The sequence below is a fragment of the Telmatherina bonti genome, assembly GCF_933228915.1.
Source record: "Telmatherina bonti genome assembly, chromosome: 6".
Classification (NCBI taxonomy): domain Eukaryota; kingdom Metazoa; phylum Chordata; class Actinopteri; order Atheriniformes; family Telmatherinidae; genus Telmatherina; species Telmatherina bonti.
Genome location: NC_136624.1, coordinates 20,695,460 through 20,721,656, shown reverse-complemented (window position 1 = coordinate 20,721,656; position 26,197 = coordinate 20,695,460). Strand labels below are relative to the sequence as shown.

The 26,197-nt window shown below is 36.8% G+C and overlaps 1 protein-coding gene across 1 annotated transcript; it reads right to left on the bottom strand.

The window, feature by feature from the left end:
- Positions 1 to 3,293: 3,293 nt before the first annotated feature.
- lactbl1b (lactamase, beta-like 1b) lies at positions 3,294 to 25,136 on the bottom strand (the record flags this gene model as incomplete). Its single annotated transcript, XM_079241908.1, has 7 exons — positions 3,294 to 4,272; positions 4,921 to 5,026; positions 5,755 to 5,993; positions 8,615 to 8,781; positions 10,940 to 11,046; positions 12,951 to 13,128; positions 25,077 to 25,136. The coding sequence occupies 7 exons, from the start codon at positions 25,134 to 25,136 to the stop codon at positions 3,294 to 3,296; spliced, it is 1,836 nt and encodes a 611-aa protein (XP_079098034.1).
- Between the last annotated feature and the right edge of the window lie 1,061 nt (positions 25,137 to 26,197).

The following is a 26,197-nucleotide window of genomic DNA, read 5'->3' as shown; positions in this document are numbered from 1 at the left end:
GCAGAAAAGCTCAGGGTACATCAAGAAGGGAAATGAAGAAGTGAGGGTCTTTTTGGAGAACTGATTTTTACCTGCATGTCTTCAGCTTTCTTATGAAAATGTTACATGTAATTTGCTTAAAGTGAAAACTTTTAGTATAATGTGTACAGCTTCATATTGATCTAAACTGATCATTCTAGTTGTATTGTACAAAAAAAAGGATTTAAAAAAAAACTTTAAGTAAGGTTCTGTTAAGTATTTCACAAGAAGTCACTGTTTCACCTGTAGTATACTGCAGTCAGTGCCAAAGCTTAGAGGACAATAAGGAATTCTGATGTGTCAATGAATGTCAAAATCCTGATTTTTACACAACATCATTTTTGGATGTAGTTGTTAACTTTGCTAATGTTTTTTCAACTGATAGCAGTTTGTATTGCTTAGCAACACTGCATTCAAAGGGGTTGCAAATGTACCAAAACTGACTTTGACTCACAGTTCTGTGGGTTTAATCTTCAAAAAAATATTGAAAAGCTTGGAAAGCACCATGACCTACCAAATCTTTGAAATCTTTGTTAAATTTAATGCCAAGCAACAAACAATCTGAAAAACTCAATGGATCATTTTGGGCAGCTAATGTTAATTTTATGAGCCCAAGTAACATGAACATTTAAGTAAAGGAGAAGAAATAAAACCTTTCTGAGGCAAAGTACAGCAGAATCATGACTAAATTTAAATGATGGAGTTGTTTTATGGAACAAACATTTGCTCCAATGTGGTCGTCTACTCTGAGTGCCTGTTTGCATGGATCAAAATTGCTCCTTACAAACAAACAAAAACAATAACAGCATACTAAGTTTAGGTCAAAATGTGTTTTTATGTGGCAGCTGCTATTTATTGTCTTTGTGCTAACATCAAACTAACTGTCTCTAAGCTCTGGCTCCAGGGTCATAGTTCAATAATATCAATAATCTTGTGTTATTCCTGAAAAGACAAGGTGTTTTTGTGTATTCTTCATGATTGCTCTCTTCTACAAAATACTTGCTGCTTGTGGGTAAAGTTTGACTTTGTTTTGTGTATCTCCATCAATTACAGTGCCTACATTCAACCTGCTGTCTTATTCTGTAGCTGCTGTATGCCTTCGGGGGTCAGTCCAGTGGGAAAGTGAAAAATAATCTGACTGACAACATGCTATTCATGATTGTTTTCGCTCTTGTTGGAAAATCAATGTGTTGTTGAACAGCAAAATGAATCCACGTATTTCTGTGTGATTCAGTGAAACTTCAGTGAAACACAAAGAATGTACTGCTGTACTGTGATCTTTTTGTAATCGCTGTTTTGTCTCTTGTTGCATGACGAGCAATCATTTGTGTGATCTGAATGACTGGTAAGCTGTTGTTTACTGTGATTGCAATCACGATAACTAGCTATGGCTGTTGTACAATGGCTCATTTTAAATGGGTACACAAATAAATGTTGACTTATCCATAAACAGCTATTCAGTGATTAAGTTAATGCCTTTTGATTTGAGTTTTGATGTCTTGATTATAGACAGGTTTCTGTGCAGCCATCACAGAAATGGTGCACAACCAGGGTGCAAAATGCAGGATACATCCCAGTATGTTTGGCGGAGTCCAACTGAAACAGAGAATACAACACAATTAACTTTATGCATTATCCACAAAGATTAATGTAAATTGTTATAAGGGGAGCGGGGGTGTTTCCAAGGGGATCACAGCTCATTGCCAAAAGCAGAAGAAGACTGATGATCCAGGTAAGCTGAAGAACAGACTAAGGTCCTGCAAGTCCCAAAGAAAGTGAAGCACTGCAGCACTAACTCTGTGTCACAAAATACAAAAAAAACCTTGGTTCCATATCATCAGATTTCTCTTTTAAAACTGCACAGATGTGCATGAGTATCAAGGGTATATCTAAATGATTATAAGGGTATATCTAAATGATTATAAAAACACTTGGTGACAGTATCTGGGATGTTTGTCAGGCCAGTCTCATTTAGATATGTCACAAATAGCACAATCTGGTAAAGCAACTGGAGGAAATAATATTTTTAGCTTGGAATATGCTGGCTATATGTAAATAAATCTGTAAGCATTGACAACTTAAAATTTGTATGCCCCCCCCCCCCAACAGTAGGTGCCATTTCTGTTAAATATTGCAGATTGTGATGTTTAACTTGCCATGAACATTTGAAAGTACTTTTACTACCATGCTGCTGAAACTGTTAAATTAGGAAAGCAGACACACAAGTAGTGTAAAGTAAACAACAGACACAATTTAAAAAGGAAAGATTATATTGCTTGCTAACAATTTTCACAAGTCTGTATGAACACAGAAATATAAAACCAGAGGAATGCCACCTGAACATGTCCACATCTAGTTGTGTTTGTAAGAAAGAAAGCTGTCCGTGGAAAATTGATTATATCAAGGGTCTTCCATCACCATGGATGATGGCACCCTATGACTTCTTTTCTGAAGGCTGCATGAAATCCATTTGGATATCTTACTAAAAATAAATAACTCAATATAAATTTATCTTCTTCCCACCAGCCGTGAGCATGACCTTTGACTCACTGTCTTGAATATTTCACTAGAGGCTAAGCATTTCCAATACCCGTTTCATTTCCATCACATCTTCAGACTGGTCACCTAATACAAAAGGTGAATCACCAGCCTCTTTATTTTGAGGTTTACCTGAATAGGATATTGTCCTTCAGCAGTTATGTTAATTATATTTTAGTGAGAGGTGGCCACTTGTTATGGATCCTTGATCAATTTGCTCTTTGTCACATGTGAGTGCATGGCTGCTACCATAAAATTACGAACTGTGGCCAGACTATTTTTCCTATATCTTTTTATCTAACACGAGTAAAGTCACATGAAAATATTTTTTCCTTTGACCCATGAAAAATTGAAAATATATGAGGCCCTTTTGTGCACATTTCACAAATGCATATAAATGTTCATGTGCATGACCTGCAGCTCTGTTGTGTGAAGAAAAAGTCAACAAGAAAAGAGATCCAGACAATGCGAGTGGTTCAAATGAAGGCTGGAAGAGTAAAAAGCACTGGATCTCCACAATAGAGCTCAGAAGTATGAAGGAGTAATATCAGGCGGCCATTCATGCATGTCACTGTGCAGAAATTAATTTGTTATCTGTAAATGTTTTCTCTGCACTCTTTGTCTGTTATCAAATGAATAACAATCCCAGCCTTTCAGTGTTCAAAGCTTCCTTTTTGCAGTCTCTCATGGAAGTCAAAGTTGTACCATTTATTGTTAGGTAACAGCTTAGCTGCAGCTCAGCTGGAGAAAGTAGGTCTGCGGGCTATTCTCACTACGTTGTATGTGTTAAGTCCTGGTGCATCAAAGCCAGGGGACAAACCCTGCTTGTTAAATAAGTAGAAGTTAAATAATTGGCCATCTTGTGCTTCCAGGGACACTGAGGCTGTACCCACTCTCAAAACACAAGGGTATTCTTTTTCAAACACAACTCTAAACACTCGTTCAACCAGGTAGTTAAGTTTTATTGTCCGGTACTTCTCTGGGATCAGCTCTTCGATCTGTGGGCCAAACTGCTGCATGATCAGAACTCCATCTGGTCCAACTTTGATCTCATAAAAGGTGATGTTGCTGTAGGTGAAAAAGCCAATGTAAGGATCTGGACTTGGAGGGGCGGCGAGGACCTTCTTGGCTTCTCTGAAGGCTTTCTCTATGGCTGGAACAATGTAGCTATATGCCTTTGTGACCACATCCTGTTTCTGAGACCTGCTGCCTGCCATGAGCACCACCAGGCCCAGCTTAAGCCTGGGAATCAGGGAGAAGGTAGCAGAGTAGCCATCCAGATCGCCATCTTTTCGCACCATCTCGTAGCCCATCAGTTCATTCACCTCCCACGGTGTGCCTGTACGGTTTGCAAAGTAGTCCTTATCACATCTGAAAAGTGGAGTAAGCACGATCTTCAAGGAGTCTGGCTCCAGCAGTTTGCGGTGATAAGCACCCAGCAGCATCATGGCGAGCTTAGCTAAGTCTGCGGACGTGGAGAACATCTGACCGGAAGGTCGGTACCAGCCAAGGTCGTAGAGAGGAGCTGGTTTTCCATTGGAGTACACACCCACTGCCATCTGGCTTTGTAACCCAGGGGTCAGGTCAAAGCCTGTGTCTTCCATCCCCAGCCGGTCCAAAATGTTTTCCATGACCCACCGCTGATAATCGGTTCCGACCACTCGCTCAGCCATCACATGAGCAAGCAGAGAGAAGGCGAGGTTACTGTAGTGACATCTGAAAGGAAATAAAGTATGGAGATCAGGGATGTTTAGAGAACTGATAGAAAGATGCCACTGCACTTTGCATGATGGACATTGTTCAAGGGCTAAACAAGAAATGTATAAAGTGAACAGAGCAGTCAGAATAAGTGTGTAAGACTTCCATCACATCCAAGCAGCTGTAATATTTTATGGCACAGTATTTTCAGCACAATCAGTAACAATTAGAGCTGACATTTAACCTCCAAGGTAAAAGCAAAGTAACCTTTATAGAGATATTTTTAATTAAGTTATTCTAGTGTTTTGTGACTCATAATCATATGATATATTTAAAAAACATGAGAATGAGAGCCTGTGATGAACTGGCAAACTGTCCAGGATGTACCCCACCTTTCGCCCAAAGACTGCTGGGATAGGCTCCAGCTTCCCTGCAACCCTTCATCAAAATAAGCGATTACGATAATGAATGAATGAATTAATGAATAAACAAATGAATGAATGAATGAAAGAATGAAGGAATGAATAAACGAATGAATGAATGAAAGAATGAAGGAATGAATGAATGAATGAATGAATGAGAGCACACCACTGTACCAAAGTACCAGTAATGTAATAAATGGTATCTATATAAATAAGCAATCATTTGCACACTAACGATTCTTACTTGGTGCCTGGATCTGCAACTAAAACATCATCTTGCAGCAGATTAATTGCAGATTGTGTTTTTCCTTTCCAGAGCAGATTTGTGCCCCGAAGCCTCCTGGGCAGACCTGGATCAACCGACAGTAACATGAACAAATTTACTGAATGTGAGTGACAAGCCCCCCCCAAAACAATTTATATGAAACAATCATCCCATTTGTTTTTTCTTTGGCCAAGCTACTTTATTTGCTTGTCATTTCAGAGCAGTGTTTACAACAGTCTCTGGTAACAACACTTCACTGGTTTGTGACAAATTCATTTCTCTAAACATGATAATTATGTTCAGCCCTGTAACCTTGATTACAAACTCAGATACGAGGAAAATATTTGAAGATTCATTATTCCCCCAGCTTCAGATGTTTTTTCCTGGTTCTTTCATTTCACACAAACTGAAGCATTAAAACCTAAAAGGTCCAACAGATAAACACATGCTTTTTTTTTTTTAACCTTTTAAATATTTCTTTAAAGAGATACCAGATAGCTTCATATTTGCTTCAAGGTACTTTAGGGGTTGTGTATCAAGACTACCTGCAAGTCATCTCAAGACTCGACTGTTTATGTTTAACATACATCTTAACATATATCATATATAATTAAAACACAAATTTATATATTTTTTCCATTTGCAGTCTTATTTTTTAGATTTTATCTAATTAGGGCAGCACATAGTCATAAAACACACACAGTCAAAGCTGAAGCACATTCTGTCCAGGGTTGTTCAGACGGTCGGATAACTACAGGCTGTCTGCAGTATTATGTCCCAAGTCATTCATTTTTATTTACTGGATCTTCGTACCTGAAAGTTGGCTGGCCATTCTGCGCAGGGTGACTGAGGAGGAGCGAATCTGAACCTCCCCGCTGTCTAGAAATATCAGGCCATCTGTCACATATTTCAGCTCAGAGTCTCTTGTCTTCCCCAAAGGGTTTTTTATGGTGAAATTCTCCACATATTTTTCCAACGGGTCATCTAAGGAACTGATCTTCCCATCCTCCCAAAGTCTGTAGAGCATCAGCGTTGGGAAAATCTTGGATAGGCTGGCAATTCTAAAAGAGAGATAAGAGGAAGCTATGATTGGTTTTTACATTGGAATCAAAGAAGTCAAACTCCATTTGCCTTGTTATTATGTTTTGTTTCATTAGAGTGTGTTTTTTTTTCTCCTTGTCACTTTCCATCTATGTCTGACAGCATAAAGAAAAAAAAAAGTCAGATTTGTCTTGGCATAACATAAAATGAAATACAAAAAAACAATTTGAACAAAGTTGAAATACATTTACAAGATGTCAAATCTTTATTTCAGTGTAGTCATACACCATTTCATCATTTTGAGTCAAATATATACATTTTAGTCTGTGGATTTTTTAAAAAATGAAATTATAAATTTTTAATTAATTTTTTAAAAATTCATTTGATATTCTCCTGAATTATTTTAGAGAAAATAGTTTATAGTGAATCTATGAAAAATTAAACTTGTTTAGACTAGAATAAAACAAACAAAGATTAGCAAGAAGAATAACTAAAGAATATCTAAATCAAGAATAACCAATTTAAATGCCTTTGTGTCCTTTAAGAGATTAAAAAATGGTTTAATTGCAAAAACAGACAATAAAAAAGAAGACATATTTATTTGCTTTGTTTTAATTATGTGTAATTATTTATTACTAAATAATGTACACACGCCTTTTTAATCTTAAGCATACACAAACATTTATGAGAGACAAGGACAGACGCTGGAAATTTGTCATTTAATCCTTAATGTGACATTTTGAACAAAGATTTCCAACTTATTAACAATGACTAACAGCAATAACACCAGCCATGTGTTGCAGCATGAAGCAAAACTGCCTACAGAGACAAAAACACTCAACTGTGACCAAAAGAAAAAAAAAGAAAAAGAAAGAAAAGAGCACATCAGTCCATTTAGGACAGGCTGTGAATGTGCCAGAACACACATACATTCTGCCTGAAGGTACTCAATAAATCTTTAAAGTTCCTACTTTTGGAAGCTTTCTAAAAGCTTAATGTGTACTATAGTTGACAAAGTGTTGGCGAATACTGTGAGCAATGCCAGTTCATGTAGACATCAATTGACTAGAGCACCGTGGACAGAGAAGATTGGCCAATGTCCTCACTGACGTGTCCTACACCTCTAATTTGGTCAGCAAACCTGGTGTACTTAAATTTAATGAGCACATTATGTTAATTTTTAATAGATTTTCTTTGTGGGAGTGCTCAGTCATGGTCATGCTTGACTTTCTATAAATAAGTAATACAATCTGAAAAATATGCATAAGCCTGTCAACACAATTGTTTAATATCGTCTGTGACTACAGAGGTCTGTAAAATCTGTCAGTATTTTGCCTGAATCTTAAAACACAACATTGTGGTGTCAGTTTTGAGGTAGTATAACTTTTATCAGACCTTCTTGCCCTTCTTCAGCGCTCACATCCCAGGGAAGGGAAAGATTGCTTAGAGATTTTGTGCCAATATCTGTTGACTTGCTGCATTTTTTATTTACTTATGCACCTCTCCAAATCTCCTAATAAGGACAGTGGTTATAAATATTTATATTACTTTAAGGTTTTCACAGTGTCACACTCTCAGTCTGTTTAAGTATTGTGAGAATTCCAAATTGACTCTTTATATGGAGGTCGCACTGGGGTAGTGAACAATCTTGGCTTACTGCATGATAGTTCCTGGTTTGAACCAAAGTTGGGTCCTTTATGTACTTGTGTCTGGGTACATCTTTCCATGGTCCAAAAAATTTATGCTAGGTTAATTGGTGATATTACATTGACTTTATAGAATGTCAGTCGTAATATGTGTCTGTATTGGCTCTGTGATGGAGTAGCAACCTATCCAGGACATGTCCTGCATAATTTTTAACAGCAGCTGGGAAAGACTCCTGAAACCTTAATTTGATATAAGTGGATTTAGAAAACTGTTAGATGCTTCATTCTGTATTTGACTTATAGAACTGGATAAACAACGCAGATCTCCTGGGGAAATTTGGGTCATGATTAAATGTAGAAACGCACAAGCTTTCCTGTATTGCAGATGCTACTTTGGCACTTTCCCACACTGACATCCCTGCAGTCCAAGCTGCTTTACTTTTTCAGTTTAAAAAGAACTGATCAGACATCAAGGAGTTGATCAGCCTGAAGTTTACAACCCCAAATCAGAGAATAAGAGATAAATAAAAAACAATAATGGAATAAAAACTAAGAGGGAGGGGTTGGGGTAATTGTCACATTGATTGAAAATGTTGTTTATTCTCAGATCGCATAAACTGAAGATTATTCACATTCTTTACTTGTCAGCTTTGTTTAAATGTTTGACATACAGAATATCATAGGCAATTCTGGCCTGTAGCACATTGTAAAAATAGAAGCTGGGATTGGAAAGCTTTCACTGGTCTCTAATGTTCGTGTCTTTTTCAAAATATTCTAGGATTATAAGCAATTATGCAGATGTGGGGTCGTGTGGTGTTATGTTAAATTTGTAGTTGCCATTCTGTCTTAACTTGTCCTAAATTTAGTGTACATGTTAAAGTAGAAATAACTCACTAACAAGTATGAACTGCTGGTAGCTGGTCTATCTATGACATTAAAGTTAAAATCTGTTTGTAGGTACATTTAGGTAATATGGCTGTCGATACAGTACAAACCTGTAAATTGTGTACTCGTTTGGTGGTCCTGAGAGAGGGTCACTGGCGTTCCTCTTTCCAAAGTTACCGGTCCACAAAATGGTGTCATTTAGGATTACGATGGCAGACAAAGCAGGAAGGCTGATGGGATTGATGCTCTGCCGAAGCAAAACGTCTACCTGCAAGATAAGAAAAGGTCTTCTCAGAATTATCTTTTCATTTCATTTCTATATACGGTGCTTAGTCCAATTAAGGGTTGTGGGGCAGCTGGAGCTTATTTTAGCAATCCTCAGGCGCGAGAGAGGGTCCACCCTGGACATGTGGCCAGGCCATCCCAGGGCCACTCACAGAGGGACAAACAACCATGCATGCTCACATTCATTCCTGGGAAAAATTTAGAGTGATCAATTGACCTAACATGCATGTCATTGGATGGTGGGAGGAAGCTGGAGAACCCAGAGAGAACCCAGAGAGAACCCACTCATACACAGGGAGAACATGCAAAGTCATAGCCATACCAAGTGCTAAACACTACGCCACTGTGCAGCCTACTTCTGAAATTTTTGCACCTAAAATTAATTTTTACAGCAAAAACATTCTGGACAATCTGTTTAAACTACTGGATTAGAAAACGTATTCTCTAGGCTTCAGAGTAGATGGACTATCCAACCTGTTGGCATTTCGAAGTTAAAGACCTGTCAATATTGGGGTTTACTGTTGCCTACACAGCTGGCAACTTGCACATATAGAAAGGTACCATCAGTGCTAAAATGTATGTACAGGTTTTCCAGCTCCCAGCCAGGGAACTCTTTTAGGGAGAAAGTATTTTAGCATAACAAACCACATCTATTACAGTAGCATAACTTCATAGTAGAGAAGAACAGGTGCTAAATTCGTCTGGCTAATATTCAAATATTTCTAGATAAAAACGTCAGGCTCATTGTGAAATTCAAATTATGAATGAAGAGCCAGGATTCTTGAGCAACTAAAATCCTGTATTGGGCAAAAGCTGGACATCACTTATCCTGCAGAGATCCAACAACTGGTCTCAGCAGTTACCCAACATCTATGGACTGTTCATAGAACAGGGATATGGATTCCAACACAGTACTAAACATCACCCTGTCCCATTTTTTAAAGATGCGTTGCTACCATCAAATTCAAAACAGATTCATAAAATTCCTTTTTTATAAAATGGCCAAAGGAAATAATTTGCAACCAGGGATTGTAACACAACACAAAATAAGAATGAATTGCTGTCAAGTAAAAACTAAAAACTGAATTTATTTTCAAAATATTCACAGGAGAGAGATTTTAAAAAATTCACTGTCATTTATAGGTTAAATTCAGTTTCAGTTTTAGTGTTTAGTGACTGCAGATATCAGAGAAGGTCATTTTAGATTATGTGAAAAAAAAGAGAGAAAAAAAAAGAAGCAAACAAAAGAACATACAAACAAACAATAAAACAAAACTCAAATTTCTGCATTGATTCACTGTCGCATGGACAATGAATGCAACTCATATTGAAGCCATAATGCAGAATGTTGTTGTCCTACGGTCATAAAAATAGCAAAAGCAACATGCTTTTCCCCATCCCGAAATGTGAAATTGACAATGAAAACCGTAGATTTTTCTCCTTCTGAACAACCTTGTTAATTTTAACTTGCATTCAAACACAAAATCAAAGAGTTTAATTAGCAATGAGTGCCTGGAGGTGTGTACAGATTACTATGTGAGGAGGCACCATGTTGAGAAACACCAGACACTGCTTTCAAACTTCCCCAAGGGATTCTGGGAGAGAGCTAAAAACATGTAGTTTGGTTGCATCTTAAATTCAGAGCTGTACTAGCAAAGTACACTCGTACTACAGCACAGGAGCGCTATAGCAGCACCCCTTACTGTATAATAGCAAAGAAGAAAAGGACATTTACAGGCTCCAAAGCAGTGAAATACTGTACATAGTCTGTGAGGTGACAAACAACAAAATTAAATCAAGTGTGATATGTGGAATAAAAAACGTTAGCTTTTGCCTGCTACTTACATGGTCTGAATATCTGCCCAGCCAAATATGTAATTAAGTAGCCCTTGCAGAGAGTCTGTTTTGAAACCTCACATTCGGAGACTAAAATGCTTCTTCTTTGGTGCAGAAAAACAAGCTTTCACTGGAATTGACTGTTTTTTCCCCCCTTTCATCCACTCTGTCTTTAATCTCCTTCTGTCAAATGAAATGACATTTGGTGTCATGGATTACCAGCCAGCCTGTAAATGTACTTGTTCTAGAGTGAAAAAGATAGGAAAATGTCTGCAGATCTTTTGTGCTCAATGAACTTATCTCACCTTTTCCAATGCTTCTTTGAGACTGGGAATAGGATGCTCCAGAGGGAGAGGCTCAGGGAAGCGTGGACACGTCATCTCTGAATTGGCATTTCGACCCATCTCTTCATCTGTGTGATAAATCAGAAATGTGGGAAAAAATGGGTAAAATTAAAATGGAAAAAGAGGCCCAGGGACCAGCTTTTGTAGCACCCATTTGATTTTCTGTAGAATAATATGTGTGCAGCACGTAACATGGGGGTAATGATATTTAAATGGGTCTCTTTGTATGTTTGAATGTTCATACAAATTTTTTTTTACAGGATAAAACCAGACAATAGATTTAATTCAAAACCTACTGATACAAATGCTTGCAGCCTGGTGCTGCTGTGTATTCTGTATTAATAGTGGTTGTAACGTTAGGCCACAATCTGCTTCATTATTCTGAAAACTGTTAAATATGAAAAAGTATTTTTGAATGCTAAAAATATATCTGAGTACATATGCCAGGTATCTGTTTTGCTCATTAATTAATTACTTATTGAATTCTGTTACAAACAGTGTTTGAAGCTGAAGGGTTTTGTTAACATGATCTGTGGAGAAGTAGAACCTTAGAGACTGTTGAAGTGTTGTATTTACATGTCAGCATATTCAAATTAGACTTCTGATCGAAAGTACCACTGGTGCAGCTGTAAGGATGGGATATTCTGACAATGTCCTAATTAGAAATAATTTTATGGATATTTACTTCACACGTCAGTCTAGAGTGCAGTCTTTAATCTTCAAACACAATGTGTATTATCTGAGAAATTATACTGATCTAGATCTAGTTGACACTTCCCTCCGAGATCTTGAACTTATTATGATGCTGCCAAGTGCACACACAACCCCACTAAGATCAGAAGCAAAGTTACTGTCATGTACTGTCATATCAGCAGCAATGATATTCATTAATACTTTGATGTGTATCTTAACTAGTTATGAAAATAGCTAGATAGATTTCAGGATAGATTTCAAAACCCTACTGATTGTTTACAAATCCCAGAATGGTTTAGGACCAGAATACATCTGGGATATTTTCAGAGAATATAAACCAAGCTCTTTGATCCGAAGACTCGGGTCAGCTAGTCCAGACCAGAGTCCAGACTAAACATGGAGAAGCAGTATTTAGCTGTTACGCTGCAAACAAGTGGAACAAACTGCCAGTGGAGATTAAACTCTCACCAAATGTATAAACTTTTAAAACCAGGCTAAAAACATTTCTTTTCTCCTGCGCCTATTCATGACATCTGAACAGTAGCTTTTAATTAATTCTGCTTTTAATTACTTTAATGTAATTTATGATTTTATTGTGATATTGCTATTGCTATTTGTGTTTTCTTTTATGTTTTTGTTGTTTGTTTTTTCACCATCTGTAATGCTTTTAGTGTTTCGTGTAATGCACTTTGAATTGTCTTGTACATGAAAGGTGCAATTAACAAATAGCTCAGTGTAACAAACAAGAAAGAACATGACAAACATTCACTGACCATCAGCTGTTCATTCAAATAAAAACTTTGGATTTGACATGGTGAAAATATATATTTTGAAATTAACAGAATGGAAAGTTGTTTTGCTGTTTATTTTTAAATTAACTAATTAAAAAAGAGAGGCTTAACCTTCTTAAGTGGTATTTTAACCTAGCTGTCTAGGTTAAAATACGTCTAGGTTAAAGTCAAACTCTATACACAAAAAAACAACAAGAAATTACATACTTTTGCACAGTATGATAGTTAAGTTGCATCACCACCAACTTCAGTCTTCAAATGGATTTGTAAACACATCTCCCAGTTCAGACACGTCAAAAAAATTTTTTTTTGGTTCACTCTAATTTTGACGCTTATTGATGTGTTGAAATTTGGGGTATTTGTCATTTTGAGACAATGTTAAAAATAAAAACAAAAAAACCCAAACACTTATTTAAATTTTTTAAAAATTTAATAAAAAATATTTGGCAGGAAAAAGTCAGATCATCACTTGATACCATCAATCTTACCTGGCAGAAGTTTTGGCAGCTGATACTGCCAGAAGAAGCAGCCTGTCATCACTAGTGACAGAATGAGGAAGAAGACCAAACCCAGCTGGCTCCATTTTATCTTCATTTTGTTGGTTTTAGAGAGTCCTTCGAACGTGACTGCAGCTGGCGCAGGAGGAGCAGCCACAGCTGGAGTTGGCTTATGTAGAGACAAACAAATACACCGGCATGCAATAACACACAGAAAATTAGCTCTGAATGTCAAAACTGGTCTCAAATATGTCCTGTAAACACAGTTTTTCTCAAATAACTGTTGAGTCAGCCTTGGACGAGATGTGATCCTCCATGGTGAGTACAGTTGTAAAACTAGTAGGATATCCTTGTTCCTCACTACGTTCAGTATCAAAGTGATCCCTGTTGCACATAACAGTACTCACCACCTGATGCTTCACAGGCCAGACCAGAGCGGGATTACCAGACACAGAAATCTTCTTATCCCTCAATCAACGTAACCATTCATTCAGAGTCAGTTCTGCTATTTAAGTAATTCCTACTTTCCAAAGGCAGTAAACGGTTTCTCGTGGAGGTTTTCCTGAGCAGGAGAAAGGCACAGACATGGACTCTCATCTCCAATTTCTCACTGACTATGCTGTAATCCTGGGCCATGGGTGCTCCTGTTCTTCGCAATTCAATTTCCTCTCTAGCAGCCAAAGGCTGTTGACATCATAATCCCCAGATTTACTCCGCCAAAGCGGCAGGGGAAATCTTAATCCATAATCCCCGTGAATCAATTCACTCCAGTCAAGCTTTGCCTCATGGAGCCCAATGGCAAAGTCACATCAGCTGACTAAGATGGCGGCCACTCAAGCCAACACTAGTCAGAGGTAGTGTGTCAGAGTGGGTTAGGGGTTTGCCAGAGCATGGTGTGAAAAATGTCATCACTTTGTCAGTCAATCAATTTGGGTCAAACTGGGTTCCACAGTCTGGGAAGCTGATGATGAATTCAGATAATAGCCAAAAGAAACATGCAAACCAGTTTTTCTCTGTAATTAAGAGACAGCACATACATTATCTAACACTAACAGGATTAAGGTGAATATGTAAACAGACTGACCAATAACAGAATTTAGGTCAATTGAACAAATATAAATAAAAGTTTTCTGATTTTTTGTGAAAGAAATTTTATATTTCGTTAGTTTACGATTTATTGGTTATTTTTCTTCTTTTTGCTCCTCTTTATTCAGGTGTTTGACATTTATCTTAGTACATTGTTTAGAAAAGAGTTAAATAAATGTATAGCTAAATAAATTAATACATATATTTATTAAGTAAAAAGAAATTAACTTGCAGGAGTTATACATTCATTCTGCCTTTATTTCCTAAAGACTGTAGAAATGGCACCATCAGTAAAAGAGTCTTAAGCTATTAGCTGGTAAAAGTATTTATAAGTGTGCTTAAACTTCTTTTTCAATATTTTGTTTTAAATTTAATGAAGTAACATTTAATTTAAAACCTGACTTTTCTTTTTTTTTTCTTTTTTTTACAAAGATCAGAATCCTACGTTTTTGCTGCTTAGATTCTTTTTAGAAAGGGATACAATCATTTTACTGATTATTAATTCGAAAGGCTGCCTGTGAAATATTTGCTCCCACAAGAAATAAATTCTTAGGCCCCTCTTTTCAAACCTTTTCATTTTATAATACTATTATCACAAATATGCAAATACACTGATATTAATCTGTTTGTTGGTGAAAAAGAAGGGCTGCAAGCACAGACCGCTTATTTTGAATCAAAACTGATGAGGATTTGAATTTTTGTCCTTTTATAAAACCTGTAAAAAAAGCCAACATTCTGCTTAAGCAGGACTCGGAGATCATCATTCATGCTACATCTTCTTCTTAGGTGGACTGTGATGCACTTTTTTACTTGCCTTCCTAATAAGAGGTTCAAGGGTTATGTAGTGTGTCTTTATATCATTTTGTCACCTTCATAAACATCAAAACTTAAGGAGGTAAATATTTTGTTAGACCATTTTAAACTTTACATTACAGTTTGCAAACAGCCAAGTCTCTCAGCTAATTTGAGATCTGCTGTATGAGCAAATACAAAGTGCGCGTATTTAAGGAGTCAAATAGCTGGGTCATCACGATTTCCAGCTGCATTTCTCCTGAGCCTTAAAATGGAAGGATTATACAGATCAATCCATCTGCTGTTTTGAGCTGAGATGTTAGTTATGTGACCATCAAGTCCTTAAAAGAAGCTTTTTTGGGAAGTCTTTTTAATGTAGAAGATTTAATGTTTGGGTACCACAGCAACTGTTACATTGAGTTTTACATCTAATAAAACAATTTGATCTACTAGCCTTTATTGGGCAGTTTATTTCAAGACAAGTTCTTCTGAAGCTTTTGGTTTTAAAAGCAATTTTTAAATCTCGCAGGGTTCAACTAGTGGCTATCCTTCCCTAAGTCGGCTTAATCTTTGAATACTAATGGCTGAAGTAGTTTGTCCAGAGCATACTAATGTATTTTGATGATTATAGGTACGATGTCATGATGTGGAAAATTAAGTGTGAAAGTAAGCTGTAGCTGATCCTGGTTGTGTAATCTGTGATGGGAGAACACAGCAGCTGGCCCATTTTAGCAGCACACATTACGTTTCTAAACACCACAGCTCTAATCATCACAGACATTTCATGGATTTTCACTCAAATTTGCAATTTTGCATAAATATGTTGCTGTTGTTCTCAAGGCAAGATTTATGTTTTAACTTATATTCAACCTTGACAGATAAGACATTTGTAAATGAAGGCTCCTTGGTCATAGGTGAGTAGTGCTTAAAGACACTAGCACTCTAAAGCCAAACGTATCATATTTGATATATATAGTTTCTGATATATTTAGCATCATTTTATTGATAAAACTTTGCTCAAAATCCTATTGAACACGATCTGATACTGGTCTTCTGCCCTCTATAATAAAAGAAAACAGGTAGTAGGGGATTGCATAATAATAATTTTGACACAACATAATGTAATAAATAGTAAATATCCTTCCAAAAAATCCTTCTTTTTTGTTACATTTATTGACAGGCATAATAAGGACCTCATATAAAAAAAAAAAAAAAAAAAGGACTTTTCTTACAATTTGGGTCGGGCTTTAAAGGGCTAGTGACATGGATAAAGCACACCAAACAACAGTATATGTTCAGCAAGTTATTCTTAAGCCTTTGGCGAAATTTGAAATATTACCAACTATATCAGGTAACAGAAAATATATTGAGTTTTGTGCTATCCTAAAAAAAGGAAGACAAATCTAATATGAAAAACAAAACAACTCAGTCTAAATCTATATGTATATCTATCTATATTTATATCTATATGTAGCTTTATCTATATCTATTAGCCTAAATGAACTAACTTTGCAAGAACTCACAATAATTGAAACTGCTGTAGCACCACAGAACTTTTGCAGATTTTCTCAGTGATGCACCCCTACTGATGGCACATTCAGCATCCATCTTACATTCTACCTGTACTGTGAGCTCTCTCCAGCCAGTAAAAGACATTCATCTAGAGGTCACCGGTGAGATGTAACCACCACTTGTGTCCTAGCCCTTGTCTGTGCCACTGACACCATGCATGTCAAGCCATGCTCCTGCTCCTGTTTCCAAAGGGGTCCTAGGATGGGACTGTCTTCCTCCAGCTGGAGTTTCTCTCATTGAGTGAAAAAAGGGATGCCTCTCTTCCCTTGGTTCCTGCGTCAAAGGAGGTCGCTAACTCTGGCTCTGGTTCCTGTTTCTGAGGGGTCCATGAGCAGGCTGTTCCTCTTTCACCACTAGCTCCACTAGCTCTTAGCAGACGGGACTTAGCACACTCCTTTTAGTTCCAGCTTCTGAGCCTGTGGGGTATGCAGTGCCCAAGGTGTCCAGTGACTCGCCAAAGATCTCTTTGTCCCCTTGCCACTGGGTAACTTATAGCCACCTTGGGGGTCTTGCTTTGTTGGCCACTTTGGGTTGGCCTGCCTTGCCAGCCCATGGGTTGTCCTCCAGAGCCCACTACTCCAGTGTCCCAGCCTCCCAGTTGCCCTCGAGAGCTCTGTCACCTGGTCTGTTTATTTTGACCTGGTATCAGTTTCTACTTGTTTCTACTCATTGTGTTTCTTCAGTGTTCATCTGAAAGGTCTGTTCTTCATTAAAACTTTGTTTCTGCTTTTTACTTTCTGCAATGTCCTCTTGCAATTGGGTCCTCACATCCATCGTACGATAGGAACTTGTGCCATTATTTTGTTGTTCTGGAAACAGTGAAATTGGGCAAACAACGCAATAACACTCTTTCCATTTAACTTTGTCCATCTTTCCAGGGTCCCAGCATGTAATTTCAAGCAATTACACGCCACAACCATAAATAAACAAACAAGACCTTGCAGTTATTTCACATAATAAATAAATAACATAAAAAATGTAAGAAAGAAAGGAGTGAAGAGACAGGTACAGAATTACAGTGTGAAAGGGAAAATTGTCTGAGCTCCAGGTTGTTGGTCTTTTTTGAATATCACACCTGATTTAAATGACATAGTAACAGAGATGTCCAGAATCAGCCAACAAGCAATTAGACAATGCTTTTATTCAGGTGTGTTGCAGAAGGAAAACATCTAAACCCTGCAGGGCACTTCCCCAAAGTTGCTGACTCCCACCAGTCATCCAGTTCACCCATCATCAATACAAGATGAAAAATGGTGAAAAATGGATACCACTCTTGACCGAGCTGAATGCTGTGCATTAATGGGATCCACACTATTATACTGAATGTGTTCCACAAACAGAACTCAGGGGAGTGAATTTCACAGATCCTTATTAAATATAACTTTGGACATGTTTTTTTATTGGTGAAAACTATTCTAGGTATGTGCTTTTCAGTTATAGTGGTTGTATTAAGACGATCTGAATTTAATATTTAAATAAAAAACTAATCATATGCGCTCGAATTCAATAGTGCCAAAAAGTGACACCCATTAGCTCTTAAAACACAGCAGTGTTTTTTTTCAAAATGATATTATTAATTAAGAAATACAGATCACCCCCCCCCCCCTTTTTTTTAAAAAGTGAAGTGCACATAAACTTTTTTTTTTCCAACAATGTGTTTATTTGGTTTTTTGAATTAAAATTAAACACAAACATTTAGCAGAACAAAACAAAACAAACATCCTCTCAGATACACACACCAAAAAATAAGACAATAAAATCTGATGCAGTCAAATCTACACTTAAATCCAGGGCAAGGGACTGCCATATGACACTATGTGGCACTAAACAAATGAATGAACATACTATTCTTCAAATTTTCAGTCTCGATACCTGGCTGAACCCAGTAGAGAGCCCAGAGAGCCCCACGGATGTCCAGGCTTTACAATCCCTAAAGCGTATCCAGATCTATTCAAATCAGTTCTTAGGCATTCTCCTCTTCTTCATCCTCAGTCAAGTCCATGGCTTCGGCAAACAACATAAATGGTCTCCATATACTTTCAAACTCATCTTTTTTTCCTTTTAATAGAAAAGTGATTCGTTCCAGAGGAAGAGTAGCCAGCATTTGATTAGTCCACTGTCTAATACTTGGTATTCTAATATTTTTCCAGTGCAACGCTATTAACCTTTTGGCTTGCAATAAACAGATATCAACAAAATATTGCTCGCTTTTTGTAAACCCCATGTTCTTGGGATATAACCCTAAAATTATAATAGAAGGATCCAATGGTAAATTTTTTGAGATAATATCTTTCACAGTTTGCGTTATTGCAACCCAAAAAGCTTTAATTTCTCTACATTCCCAAATACAATGGAAAAAGGTTCCCTTTTCTTCTCCACATTTTGTACATGTGTCTGAAATATTTGGATTGTATTGATTTAATTTTACTGGGGTAACATACACTCGCATAAGCCATTTGTATTGTAATAATCTTAACCTAGAGTTGACAGTTTGCTTGTGAGCTTTTTTGCAAACCAGCCCCCATTCTTCCTGTGACATATTTAAATCTAAATCTTCCTTCCAAGCGTTTAATTTTAAGATTGAATTATCTAAAGAGTTTGATAGTAATAAATTACAGAATTCGGAGATTGCTCCCTTTTTTAACGCACATTTAGTAATCATTTCTTCTAACTCTGAATTGGGGGGTTTTAATAAATTGTTTTGTTTTGCTAATATATAACTTCGGAGTTGGAGATATTTAAAAAAATGTTTCCTTTCAATATTATATTTGTGCCTAAGCTCTTCAAATGACATCATATAATCTGAGCCTGTTGAGTATAAATCTTGAATCTTTCTCAGTCCAATTGAAGCCCATTGCTTAAACACTGCGTCAGCTCTCCCAGGGATAAAGTCCTGATTTCCCCAAATAGGGGTGAGCCGAGATAAAATAGATGGTTCTTTAATAAATATTTTTACATTATACCATACCTTAACCATGTTTTTAACAATTGGATTTCTAGTTTTCTTAATCAAATTAACTTTACTTTCAGAGAAGAGGTACAGAGGCAATGAAGGGCTTAAAGTGTTACTTTCCATTTCTGTCCACTGGGGAACATCTTTTGTGCTGAAATAATACCTTATGGATCTGAGCTGGGCAGCCCAGTAATACCATAATATGTTTGGACACATCAGGCCTCCTTCATTGTAAGGCAAATGAAGAAGGGACAGCCTTATTCTAGGACGCTGATTTGCCCATAAAAACTGCAGAATCAACTTCTTAAATTTTTTAAACCAGTCAGCAGGAGGCGGCAAGGGAATATTCTGGAAAACATATAAAACCTTCGGAAGTATATTTATCTTATAAATATTAATTCGACCAATTAAAGTCATGGGGAGAAGCATCCATCTATTGATACTGTTTGTAATTTCTTTAGTTAGTGATTCATAGTTATGTTGAACTATCAAATCTAAATTTGGAAGTATTTGTATCCCTAAGTAAGTAAATTTTGAAACCGAAGTGAACTGTGAAACGGCTATAGGTGGATTCTCTCGCACTTCTTTATCTAGCAACATAATAGATGATTTCAATTTGTTAATTACATACCCTGAAATGCGACCAAACTCATCAATTAGTTTCATCAAAGCAGGTATAGAGGAATTCAGTTGCGAAAGAAATAGTATTATGTCATCCGCATATAATGAAAGCCTGTGCTCTGCCTGACCAATTGTGATTCCTGTAATTTTGTGACCGTACAGCTATAGCAAAGGGTTCCATTGCTATAGTGAAGAGCAGAGGGGATAACGGACACCCTTGTCGGAATCCACGTTTAATAAGAATTGGTTTAGAAATGTTTTTGTTTGTTAAAACCTCTGCACTTGGATGTAAGTATAGCAACTGAACCCATTTTCGAAAGGAGGGACCAAAACCAAAACGTGTTAAGACATTAAAAAGATAGGTCCACTCCACCCTATCAAACGCTTTTTCAGCATCTAGGGAAAGGAGGGCCGTATCTGTGGTGTTATCTAATCCTTGAATGATGTTAAGAACTCTCCTAACATTATGCAGTCCTTGGCGGCCTATAATAAAGCCATTTTGATCCCTATGGATGATTGAAGGGAGAGTGTCTTGTAAACGGGTTGCTAATAGTTTACTAAGTATCTTTATATCTGAATTAAGCAGACTTATTGGTCTCATATTCTCGCATTTATTGCCTGGTTTGCCTGGTTTAGGCAGTAATATAATTAAAGCTCCGGTCATTGAATTAGGAAGTGTACCATTTATAAAAGCTTCTTGTAACATTTCTAAAATTGGTTTAACTAATTTTCTTTTAAACTTTTTATAAAAGTCAGTTGGAAACCCGTCAGGTCCTGCTTTTTTACCTGAGCTCATATTATCAATTGCTTTGATTATTTCTTCTTCACTGATCTTAGCATCTAAGTGTTGACTAATATCATCTGCAACATTTGGTATGGTTATCTTATCCAGAAATGAATTTTGAGTATTTAGATGAATTTGGTCCCGGGAGTCATATAGTTTTTCATAAAAATTTCTGAACTCTTTATTTATCTCTATCAGGTCCACTATTGACTCTCCTTTTGAATTTATTATTGAAGTTATATTTTTTTGTGCTTCAAGTTGCTTAATTTGCCATGCTAAGATCTTTCCGGGTTTTTCTCCCTGTTCATAAAAAGATTGATTTAACCTTAATATATTAGAAGCTACACGGTCTGCTGATTCTTTGTTATATTGTGCTTTTAACAGCAACAGCTCTTTTTCTACCGATGCATTTTTGTATCTGAACAACTGCTCCTCCAGCTTTTTTATTTTTTCCTCCAGTTGTAGTCTTTTTTTACGTTGCTCCTTAGATTTTGAAGAGGTATAAGAAATTATATGACCCCTTATGCAGGCCTTAAAAGCTTCCCATTTTACACAGGCTGTGGTCTGCGTAGTGTTTATACTAAAATATTCATCAATTTTATTTGATACAAAACTAAGAAAAGCTTCATCCTTAAGCCATTTTTGATGTAAGCACCATCTAGGAGGGTCTACCCTTAAATTTTTTTGAATATATTTTATATTACATGAAGCATGGTCTGAAATTGTGATACTATCGTAGGTACAATCTAAAATTTTTGTCAATAGGTCTGCAGAAACCAAAAAGTAATCTATGCGAGAATATGTGTTGAAAGTTTTAGAATAACAAGAATATGCTGCAACTGTAGGGTTTAAATGACGATAGACATCCACTAGTTGTAATTCCTTCATAAAATCCTGGATGACTATCGTCGTTATTTGGTCCATATATATTCACCAAATTAAATGTTTCGTGTAATATAGACCCCTGTATTATCAAATATCTTCCAAATTTGTCTCTTATAACGTTTGTAACATGAAAAGGTACTGATCTATGAATTAAAGTAATAACACCTCGAGCTCTAGATGTGAATGAAGATGCATATAAAGATCCCTGCCACCTCCTGCTTATTTTAATATTGTCCTCCTCAAGAGTATGTGTCTCTTGTAGAAAAACAATTTTAGAACCCAAATCTTTTATTTTGTTCATAACTTGCTTGATCTTCCTAGTTTTTTGTAGGCCCCTGCAATTCCAGGAAGTATATTGAATCTCATATTTCTGTGTCATCTAAGCAAAACCAAAAATACATAATATAGATGTGCCTGAGAGGAAACAAACAGTAGAACACTGAACATGAACTAAAAATTACAAACAAGAGAAAAACATCCCAACCCTTCCCAGCTACCTGGGTTTTCCCCTGAAATACTCTGCTTCCAACCGCTGACATATCAAAACATGTCTTACCAGTCACCTGCTTTACTGTTTAGATTATGCATCCTTTTAAGAACAATATCAATATTTGCTCCAGTTGAACAACAAAAAAGGTAAATAAAAGCCATGGCCTATAAAACAATTTACATTAAAGATCGATCTTATTATTTACTGTAAGCCAGTTAGTCTGTTTCTTCCGTGTCTGTCTGGATCTTCTTAACAAAGATATTGGCCTCCGCTGGGGAAGTGAACTTGTGTACCTTCTCCTTGTACGTCAGGATCAAAGTAGATGGGGAAAGAATGCCATGCCTCACCCCAAGTTGACGCAGCTGTTCGCGGACACCGTCAAACTGCTTGCGCTGTCGATGCACCTCCGTGGCGACGTCAACGTAACATCTTACTCGCTTGTTTTTGAAGAGAAAGTCTTTCTTTGACTTTGCGGCTCTAAAAACCATTTCTTTCTGCTTGTAGTTTAGAAATCTCATGATTACAGCCCTCGGTGGCGCATCTGGATCTCTCCTTGGTCCAACGCGATGTGCTCTTTCCAAAACTAGCGGAGAACGCAAAGGGTTCAGATCCAGCGCGTCGGGCAGCCAGTTCTCCAAAAATCCGCACATGTCTGAGCCCTCACTGTTTTCAGGGATGCCGACCAATCTGAGGTTGTTCAGACGTGATCTCATTTCCAAATCAATCATTTTGTTTTCAAGGAGTTTATTTCTCCTTTGTAAACTTTCAGCTACAGCCTTCAAATCAACCTGTTCGTCCTCCACGGTAGACAGCCGCACCTCCGCTTGAGATAGCCGCTCGGTGCATTCGGTTACCTCCTTCCTCGTGTCTTCTATTGCTTTTAGTACGTTTTCAAATCTGCCTGTAACCTCAGCTTTCAGGTTACGTATCTCCCCCAGTATTTCGTCTTTCACCAGATGCAGTTGGTGGTGGTCTTTGACGTATGACATCGCGGCTCTGTCCATGTTATCCTTGGTACCCTCCATATTAGCTGTGGATGTAGCACTGCTAGCTGTAGTAGCATCCGTGTTTGGACCAGTGTTAGCTTCCTTGCTAACGGACTGGTCCAAATTATGCTGGCCAAAGTTTGTTAACTTAGACTGCGTTGATGCTTTTGGCTTGTTTTTCGTCCCTTTCCCGCCGCCTGACATTTCTATGTCGATTTCCACACTTTTGGAGCGCTTTGAGGACCAGATTTAAGGATTAAGCAGGATTGTTGCAGAGAGCAGGTTCGAACGTGACTTTCTAGATCGCGGGATTCTTGGAAGTCGCACATAAACTTTTAACCAAGATTGCAACATACATGAAAATCTTCATATTCCCAAACACTCAGGAGCATAGTTTGAATGTGAAAGTGCTGACATTTGAAGAACAAAATCAGCATTTGTTTTTGTGTGTGTTGTACAGTTGTTTTTAAAACAAAATATCAAAAGAATTTGTCATGTTTATTTTAAAATAATTTCAATAAGTATTTTCAATTTTTATTTATACATCACATTTAAAGGTACAGACTACATAAGTATTTTTTTATTTCTCATTTTGTCTTTTACACATATTGTAAATTGCTATTGCAAAATAAATATTAAGATATAGCACGATTGGTCCAAACATAATATTTTAGTTTTACTGATGGTCTTTTTAACCTCACCTATGTGACAGACTTGTGCAATAAGGCACTCTTACCAGTTTTGTTCCCTCTTTTGCAAGAAATATCACTCTGTAAAGGCTAAAATCACCTGTGACACCTGGAACCACCTACTGAATTTTATCTCTAAAAATGACACATTAATAATGTATTAATTACTGATATTGATTAGTTTTGATAGGAAATTGAAGTTATGCCCTGACCTCTCTGGTTAACACATGCAAACTCTCCATTTTATTTAATAACTCGCATATATATTGGTCACCAGGACAGGCAATTACCCACAAAACGGTTAAAAAAAAAAACGGTTTTATTTGTTCACAGCCTTTATGACCTGGTAAAAGATGTGCAGCATCCATTAGCCTATGTGCAGCATAGACTAATGTAAGCTAGTCTTTAGTTGTCAGAGACTTGTAAGTGCTATATAAGTGGTGTTAAGTATTAACTTAACAACCAAAATTGTGCCCAGGTTCTGTGGGTAGTCTTTTATTTGTTTTACCCAGTTTTAACCAATTCTCATAGAAACAGATATTTTTCGTACACTCGTTCTGTATTTTGGAACTGTTTTTTTGTGAAATAAATAATGCAAGACACCATGTTATGTTATCAATCTGAAGTTGTTTTTACCTGCTATATACCATTGTTTGCCTTTGTTTATGATAAACAAACAAATAAACAAAAATAAATAAATTGCCTGAATTTTACTGTAATCAATTTTACTGTAATTTTTTAATTTTTTTTATTTTTTATTTTATTTTAGGTGTAGCACATTCAAGAACCTGTACTTTGCACTCGTACCTTACCCCTTAGGTTAATGAGAAGTTTTGTTAAAAAATTGTAATGAAAACGATGAAAGCTGATGATGGGATGAATACCCAACGTAGTAGGCCTGAGTGCCTGGACCTGGATTTTTCATGCCAATTGCTTTCGATTATTACCCACCTTTTCTGCTAATACTATAACATGTAATGAGTTGTACTATTTCAGAGATAGTTGTTTGGGCCTATTCAGATATTTTCTGTAAATCTTGTATATACATTTAGTTGATGGTTAGTAAAAAAAACCATGATATTTGACACTTTACTGCAAACCAATCCTTTTTCATTCCAAAATTTGGTTGAAGATATGTTTAATTTTAACTTTTGTCTAAATGGAATTGAAATTTTATTTGCACTTTTTAAAGTACAAATGTAGATGCTCAACAAAGATTGTGTGCATTTTGACAGGTTGCATGATTGTGACTGCTTTACCTGCGATTGAACCCCATCCATTGATGTTTCCCGGAGGACTTTACTGCCTGCCTTTCCCATGGTTTTACTGCAGCAGCTGTTACATGAAAAGCAAAAGCAGGGCAGTTATTGCTTCAGTACAAAATTATTATTGGAAGCATACAGTTTTAACTTTTCGGAGAGCACCAGTATAACAGAATTTTTACTTCATATAAACCAGAATCAATACATTTGTCAGCTTCATTGAAATTGTTAATGCTTTGTTCTTATAAGTGGTAGTAAGTATAATTGTACAATTGCTCCCTGTATGATTGAAGAAGACCCAAATGTCACAAGAGAGATTATTCTAAAAGACTGGCAGACAGCAGTAAGTGCAAAACAGAAATCCTGCATTGCACGATGTGAAATCTGCTGTGTGTTGGACAAACATTTAACAGTAAGATGACCTTTTACTGCAGGGTAACCCACAGGGAAGGGCAGAAACACATCAAAAAGTCTTTGAATAGGATATCAGTCAATGAGAACACACAATGATGTTTAAAGACGAACTGTAGGGTGTGCTCTATTATTTTGCAGGAATTTATATATTTATATTTTTGCTAAGATTGACTCTTCTATAAATAAACCCAACAACAAGATTCAGCATTAACATATCAGGAAGGTGGAAGCCTGGCTGCATCTCTGACCTCAGTTATGCAAAAATATGAGATTTCATTTTCCAGGCCAGATATTAAATCTCTCTTCATAGAATTCTCTGAGAGAATGAAAACACATTTAAAAGTGGCTGCTGGATGCCAGCTAAGGTAAGACTTTAAGTGGACAGACAAACAGACAGACAAACAGACACACAAATAGACAAACAGACACACAAATAGACAGACAAACAGACAGACAAATAGACAGATAGACAGACAGACAATTTAAAAAACTGATAAAGGTATTTAAAAATCAATTTGAAAGCAACTTTCTTTTTGCTGTTCACCAGCAGATGAGTAACTGAGTTTTTTAAGAAGCTGTAATGGATTTATTTATGTAACCGTTTCAGGAAGACCGGAATAAAGACTATCACCAATGCTAGTGGCTCTGCAGGGAAACTACATTTGTCCTGGCAACCAGATTCATATTTTCTTGATAAGTTTTCA